General features: G+C 40.2%; 1 protein-coding gene across 2 annotated transcripts in view; it reads right to left on the bottom strand.

Annotated features, from left to right (window-relative positions):
* Positions 1-3,385: 3,385 nt before the first annotated feature.
* Positions 3,386-7,974, bottom strand: part of ddx42 (DEAD (Asp-Glu-Ala-Asp) box helicase 42) — a 79,019-nt gene continuing 74,430 nt past the window's right edge. For both annotated transcript variants that reach the window (XM_043675348.1, XM_043675349.1), the window contains 2 exons: positions 6,486-6,584; positions 3,386-4,422 (listed from right to left, as the gene is read on the bottom strand). In XM_043675348.1, the coding sequence (XP_043531283.1) occupies positions 3,676-4,422; positions 6,486-6,584 (846 nt within the window). In that variant the 3' untranslated portion in view covers positions 3,386-3,675. The remainder of the gene's footprint in view (positions 4,423-6,485; positions 6,585-7,974) is intronic.

Below are 7,974 nucleotides of genomic sequence, written 5' to 3'. Positions count from 1 at the left end.
TCTGTCCTTGGGCTTCTATTGTTTGTAATTTTTATTAATGACTTGGATGAGGGGTTTGAAGGATGGGTCAGCAAGTTTACAGACGGCACAAAGGTTGGAGGTGTCGTTGACAGTATTGAGGGCTGTTGTAGGCTGCAGCGGGACATTGACAGGATGCAGAGATGGGCTGAGAGGTGGCAGATGGAGTTCAACCTGGATAAATGCGAGGTGATGCACTTTGGAAGGTCGAATTTGAAAGCTGAGTACAGGATTAAGGATAGGATTCTTGGCAGTGTGGAGGAACAGAGGGACCTTGGTGTGCAGGTACATAGATCCCTTAAAATGGCCACCCAAGTGGACAGGGTTGTTAAGAAAGCATACAGTGTTTTGGCTTTCATTAACAGGGGGATTGAATTTAGGAGTCGTGAGATCTTGTTGCAGCTCTATAAAACTTTGGTTAGACCGCACTTGGAACACTGCGTCTAGTTCTGGTCGCCCTATTATAAGAAAGATGTGGATGCTTTGGAGAGGGTTCAGAGCAGATTTACCAGGATGCTGCCTGGACTGGAGGGCTTATCTTATGAAGAGAGGTTGACTGAGCTCGGACTTTTTTCATTGAAGAAAAGGAGGAAAGGGGACCTAATTGAGGTATACAAGATAATGAGAGGCATAGATAGAGTTGATAGCCAGAGACTATTTCCCAGGGCAGAAATGGCTAACACAAGGGGTCATAGTTTTAAGCTGGTTGGAGGAAAGTATAGAGGGGATGTCAGAGGTGGGTTCTTTACACAGAGAGCTGAGAGAGCATGGAATGCGTTACCAGCAGCAGTTGTGGAAGCAAGGTCATTGGGGACATTTAAGAGACTGCTGGACATGCATATGATCACAGAAATGTGAGGGCGCATACATGAGGATCAATGTTCGGGCACAACATCGTGGGCTGAAGGGCCTGTTCTGTGCTGTACTGTTCTATGTTCTAAAGAAAGCAACTGAGCAGAGATGTAATCCTATTTCTTGCTCTACAGATATTGCCTGAGTGTTTTGTGCACTATCTAAAATAATGGGCTAAATTTGACAAATGGCAATTATCAGTTTGCTTATACACTCCCTTTTTCTTACCTTGCCCAGGAGCTCTATATTTCTGGTCCAGGCCTCTTGAAAAACGTGGGTTGTATCTGTTTTTGGAGTCTTCCATTAAAGTGCAAGATCTGTGTTGAACGCAAAGCATGCCCCATTTTTCGACACTAGCCAAGTGTTAAAGGTTTAAAGGTTCCAAAGGCATCTTCCCTCTATAGCTTGTGAAAATAAGTGGGCAAAAGGGAGTAGGGCAGCAAGTAAGAGGGTTCGAGAGTCAGTATCAGTTTTACAATAATCAGGAGTTAGAACAGGTTTTAATTTCTCTAACCTTTGCTGAAAGGCATACAGGTACAACAGTCAGGCACTTCCAAACTGGACTTGGAGACTTTTTTTTGGGAGAGTTGCAGATGCTGCTAATTGCCCATTAGAAGGTCCAATTGTGCATCCTTCAGGACACTTTGCTATGACTACTATTTTCCAATGGAAAAAGTGAACCCATTATTGTAGATGGAGTTCAAGAGAGTTATTGGACTGGTTATTAGGCAAGAGAAGGTTAATTTCAGCAGATAGGCTGAATAAGACCATTCTAAGGTCTAGTGGTGTTGAAGACAGATGAGCATTACCTTATGGAATGCACAGAAGATTGCAAAATCACCGGCTGTATCTGGATCTCTCTCCATTAGATTAATCTTGCCATTGGATCAAGATAGACAAGATGACAGAGTAAAACGGACGATGGGCAATCCTCCTGCACTATAACCTAATTCATGTACAAGTCCCATTTATATCTTTCTAATGTTTGCCAATCTGTTACAAGTCCTGTGGCAACAGGCAAGTGGCATAACAACAAGTGTGGATTTACTGGGAGCACAGATAGTTCAACCATGGGACTGTATTTCACTAGAAAAAAGACATAGATCTCAGTGGTGCTCTACATGATAGATCTGCCTTTTTGTGATCACACCAGACAACTTTCTAGTATGAGGAAGCAACTGTAAATGAGATCCAAATATTATTTGTTTCAGCTCTTTGACCAATTAACTTACTCAATTAACTAATTTATATCTCTTTGCAGCCTCCTGGGTTTTCTCACAACTACCATTTCCATCTAGGTTTGAAATGTTAGCAAACTTGGCGATATCATTCTTGGTATTTTATCTCAAGTTATTAATACAGATTGTAAGGCTCCAACATTGATTCTTGCGGCACTCCCCTAGTTAACAAGCTGCAAACTTGAAAATGCCCCACTTATCCCTACTTGCTTTCCCTGCCAGTTAGCCAATCCTTCATCTATGCTAACACATGAAATTCATGAATCCTTAGCCTATGGCAACAGCCAATACTTCATCGATGCTAATACATGAAATTCATGAATCCTTAGCCTATGGCAACTTTACTGAATGCCTTTCGGAAATCTATCTATTGGTGTCCTTTACTGGCTCCATCTTCAAAACTTTCCAACAAATTTGTCAAAAAAGGCTTCCCCTTTCCCAAGTTCATACTTTATCAGATTATGTATAATTTTGTAAATTTGTTAAGGTTTCTCAAAATTATATTTCTTTTTTAAAAATTGCAACAGAATCAGGAAATGAAAACAGGGAGAACCTGAAGTACTTGCTCTCATACTGAACATTTCAGAAATGTGTTATTGGTTATAAAGTGCTTTGGACATCCAAAAATCACAAATAGTATGGTCCAAATGACTTTTCTTGCACTAGTACTTACTTGATTTGTGAGCACTTATGTTGAGAGCTGCAAGAGTGCTGGGACCTCAGGACTGGTATACAAGCTGGAAAAAACTAACATCAAGGCATCTAATCTTCTTGCCCTAAGTTCCCAAATATACACTGTTCAAGGCCATGGAAAATCAGATTTAAACATATGCTCTCTAGGGATAAGAATAATGCCCTCAAGCTTGCCAACCTATACCTCATTTCTTTATACCATGTATCACTGCTTTATATCTTTTCCTTTCATTCACCAAACAGCACAAGATAACAACAAGCACAAAAGCAAAGCTGCAGCACATAGCTGCTCTTAGATATTGTTAGCGTGTATATCAGTTAAAAGAGTTTCTTTTAAACATTTAGTTGGAACATCCTTTTAAAATTTTATTTCATAAAAGAGCCATATTCTCAAACATATGCGCAATTTGGTGACCAGGCTTCGACCAGACTCTGTTGGCCCTAACCTGGGGAAAAGAAAATAAGAAAGTTCTCTCTCTATAGCCTTCTCCTGTCAGAATAGCAATGTCAACTCAAACGATGTGGCATTTCACAATGCAAATCAGCAGAAACCAAAAGCAGACAGGATTCAGGACAATTCCATAAACATTTGAGATGACTTTACTGTTTCAAAAAGAACAGAGCAAAGACAAAACAAGTGAAACAGAATATAGTCAAAGTAGTCGACAATATGAAAAAGTTCTTTCCATTTCAAAGACCAACACTAACATACAAGATACATAGTTTACTATTCTAAATAAAAATCCATCCTGTAGTGTCCCTTTTTGTATTGATGGTTATGCAGATGAAACTATCACTGAAGTTTCTAACAGAGATTGAAAATGTAAGCATTTTTCTGCCTGCAAGAGAATGTGTGAAACACAATTGCTGGGATTTAATTGTCCCATCTGCTCCTCTTCTTTCTGGGAGGTGGTTCTGGCACAGCAAAGCCATCATTCTCAGCAGAATTGGTTCTACTGCCACTTCTGCTGTCTCCATTCCTGCTTTCATTGCCGCTCCTGTTCTCTCCGCTATTCCCGGTCTCATTCATGCTCCCGCTGTCCCCACCACTTCGATTTTGGCTGGAACTCCTGGACTCACTATGCCGACTGTCACTACTTCGACTCTCACCATGCCTGTCACCATGCCGACTGTCGCTGCGCCGGTCGCTGTGTCGGCTGTCACTGCGGTCAACATACCGTTCACTGTTCCGATCACCATGCCTCTCACTGCCCCGGTCACTGTGCCTGCCGTCACCTCCGCGATCGTTGTACTTGCTGACAGAATGGCGGCTGCTGGAATCACCGTGACGACTGCTGCTATCACTGTAACGGCTGCCACCGTCGCTATGACGACCAAAGTTGTCACTATGACGACTGCTGCTTTCAAAACGGCTAGAGCTGCCATCAACAAGACGATTGCTCTTGACCTCAGCAGGACGACTGTTGCTGTCTTTATTCCGAGCGCTACTTCCACTGTTACTGCTGGGAACCTGCAGCTGGTTGGTGACTGGATTGCCCAGAGGGCAAGTAGGAATAATACTGAGGCTCCCAGCACTTGTCCAGTTGCTAGTACCAGCAGCAGAACCTGTGATCTTAGGAGCACTACCAGTGGCTGCAACAAAGTGCGATTTGTATTGTGACTGGTGGAATAAAATAAGTATATGTTAGTATGCAGTGGTTTATATTTGTAAAACACCAGCTTTAGCATTGCAGATACTAAACGTGTATCCAAAAAAAAACTGGATCAATGGATTGAGCTATGATGTGTCACTATTTCATGTTGCATACAATGTAATTAACATATCAGAAAGGTCTGTTTGTGACTGAAAAAAAAATTGAAACTTTTGAGTGATCCTCCTTTGCAGAAACTGAATGTACAATGCATGTGATTCAGTCAGCCTTAGATACTTTCCGTTATTGCAGAACACAATGGTTTACACTTTGTTGGGTCACTTGTCTTAAGAAACCTACAATTCGACACATTCACCTGACGCTTCATGGCGTTCACAAAAAAGGATTGATTGCTGCTTTGTTGTTGGTTTTGAGGTGAAACTAAACTGTTTGCACAGTGTGATGGAGCTACAGCACATTGCATTCACGGAGTGGAATTCTGTTAGTGCTAGGCCACTGCTCATCATATGTCCAGCTAGTGTGTATTAGCAAGCCTTAAAGACCAGGAGGACTCAGGTTACATAATTAGTCAATGCTGAACTTGGCATTGTCAGTACTGTCAATGATTGAGCCTAGTAAATCAAAGTTGAAGGGAAAGTTGACAGAGCTGCTACCAGTAATTTTGTGTCACATTGGAATGCCTCAGATATCATATGATACCTTCTGCAGATGAGCCTAACACAATTGAGAACAGCTGGATGTTCTCCTCATGAACCTATTAAACTTCAATGAGGGGATTAGAGCTCATTCCTGTCCTTAGCCATTATGTTGCAGTGGGAACCTAGAGAATCTACTCCTTCTACCAGCACACCGATTCTAAACCCAGTGCTGAGAACAACTAATGCAGCAGGTACCAGGAACTAAATCTGGTGCACAAAGTGAGCTGGAACAACATCTTTTTCTTGAATTGAAGTGTTGGGAAAGAGAACACAAACAGAATAAAAGACAGGTGAATGAGATTAAATTAATGACACATTAAATTTGGTCTGTGTAGAATTCTCTTCCAAATAACCTGTAATGTACTGCTGACCTCTCAAAAAAATCAAGACATAGTTGTAAGAACCACAAAGGTCATGCACAATTCTGATTATTGTAAACATTTCCTTGAAAGAGATCTAGTTTGGCGTAATGCTTAAAAGCAATCCTCCGAGAAACAACTATTTTGATTGGACTGAACATTGTACAAATGGGTATCTGTGTTGTCTCCACAGAGCCACTGGCATCTTCAGACTTTTTTACTTGGTGCAATTCTGTTCAACAAATTAATTGTAATGACTTTAGATTTCGATTACTTAGTGTGGAAACAGGCCCTTCGGCCCAACAAGTCCACACCGACCCGCCGAAGAGCAACCCACCCAGACCCATTCCCCTACATTTACCCCGTCACCTAACAATACGGGCAATTTAGCATGGCCAATTCACCTAACCTGCACATTTTTGGACTGTGGGAGGAAACCGGAGCACCCGGAGGAAACCCACGCAGACACGGGGAGAACGTGCGAACTCCACATAGTCAGTTGCCTGAGGCGGGAATTGAACCCGGGTCTTATTACTGATCAGTATTTACTTTTAAAAATCACAAATCATTTCACATTATGCTGCTTCAGTTTAGTCCAGTTCATCCTGTGGCAGTCCCCAGATTAATACTTCAGTAACCTTCTACAAGATTTTGATTTCAGATGACTATTCATACCACAAGTAGACCACTAGTTATCTTCAACCGATTAACTGTAAAAGATTCCAACAATGCCTCATTGAGCAACTAGCAGTGCTCACTAATATCTAAATGCCTCCAGTCAGAAGGCCAGTTTTATGGATTCAATTTCAACTCAAAAGTGCCAACTTTATGAGCGTTATATTGAAATGTGAAGCTGAGCAGTTATTTTACCAACCATTTAAAGTTCTCTTCAAGTGAAAAATACGAGGATGATCATTTTTATAATCACAGGAACTCAAATCAATTTTCTTCAAAAGTGTTAGAGTAGCAACAGTTTACCAAACCCAATATTCAGCTCCATCAAACAATCTTTACCTGAAATGCTGCTTTCATAGCTGACATTCTATCACCCATTGCTCCTGTAGATGGCTTGTATGCTTCATAGTTAGACAGCACACTGCTTGATGTTCTGTCCTATATAAGACAAACACACTTAACCATTTGGTCATGATGCATCAAGTAACAGGTTTAAGCTTAAAGAACAAATAAATCATCACAAAATTTACAAAATAGTAGAAATTCATGAGCTGAACAATATACCATGTTAGAATTTGATAGAGGGTTTATATAAATGGATTGTAATGTGGTGATTAAGTCGCTGTTAAGGAAGACCTTATGCTCTTTACATAATTTTATAGAACTCAATTAAAGCTCCCCTCAGCTTTCTTTATTCCAAAGAAAACACTAGCCCATCCAATCTTTCCATAAAGCTAAAATTCTCTCTTGTAGGAAACAGTATCATGAATCTAATTTGTTCCCTTGCAATCATTTCTTTCCTGCAATGTTGTAACCAGAATCATACCCTACTGTGTTCTAGCTAGTGTTTTATACCCCTCTACAATTCTTACATTCTAGGTCCCAGCCAATTAAGGAAAGTGGCTAGTATGTTGGACATGACTTTCCCTTACAAAGCCTTTCTGACTCTCCTTGATGAGCCCGTGCCTTTCCTAAGGTTGATTTATGCTAATAAATACTTTATTTTCAATAGTTTTCCTGTCATTACCTATTTATTTCTCTCTTATTTAAAGAGAGAGGAAAGATTAGGCTGAATACAGATGAGCACAATATCGATCATCCTATCTTTTTACACCACATTTACAGTCAGACTGGAAAATGATAGTCAGAGGCTCTTTCCTCTTCAACTTCTCTTTGCAGAGTGGCATACACTGTACCTGGGCCCAGCAATCTATCCACTTTCAAAGATGCTAAACACCTTAATATGTGCTCTATTACTACATTTATTCCATCCAATATTTCACATTGCTCCAGCTATAAAATTTGCATTATCCTCCTCTTTGTGATGATTATTACAATGTTTCCATTAAGAACCATGCTAAAATCTTTTGCCTCTCTACACAAATCTCTAATAAACATTTAACTTTCCTTAGTTAGCCTCTTAATGTATTTATGGAACATTTGTGGTTTTCCTCCATTTCACTTGCCAGTATTTTCCTATTCAGCCTTTGCTTTCCCATCTTTCTTTCTTACGGCAAGGCTATAGTTTTGAAATTCCTCAATGCTTTCCACAGTACTAAGCCCTTGGTATCTAACATAGACTTTGTTTTTGTTTTATCCCTCTCTGTATCCACTCAATTTCCAGGGTGGAGTTGTATAGATTTGGCAGACCCAAACTTTTTCTTCGTGGGAAGATATATTTCCTTGGTCTCTCACTGCTCTGATATTGATTTATCTTGCAGTACCTTTTTATACTTCACTTTTGCCAAATCATATCTCAGCTTAAAAAAAAATGACTTTACCCAATTTAAAACTTATATTTTTGGTCCAATTTTGTCATCTTCCATAC

The sequence above is a fragment of the Chiloscyllium plagiosum genome, chromosome 33 (genome assembly GCF_004010195.1).
Source record: "Chiloscyllium plagiosum isolate BGI_BamShark_2017 chromosome 33, ASM401019v2, whole genome shotgun sequence".
In the NCBI taxonomy this organism is placed as follows: domain Eukaryota; kingdom Metazoa; phylum Chordata; class Chondrichthyes; order Orectolobiformes; family Hemiscylliidae; genus Chiloscyllium; species Chiloscyllium plagiosum.
Note: the sequence above shows the minus strand (reverse complement) of the source record. Positions and strands in the feature narration are given on the sequence as shown.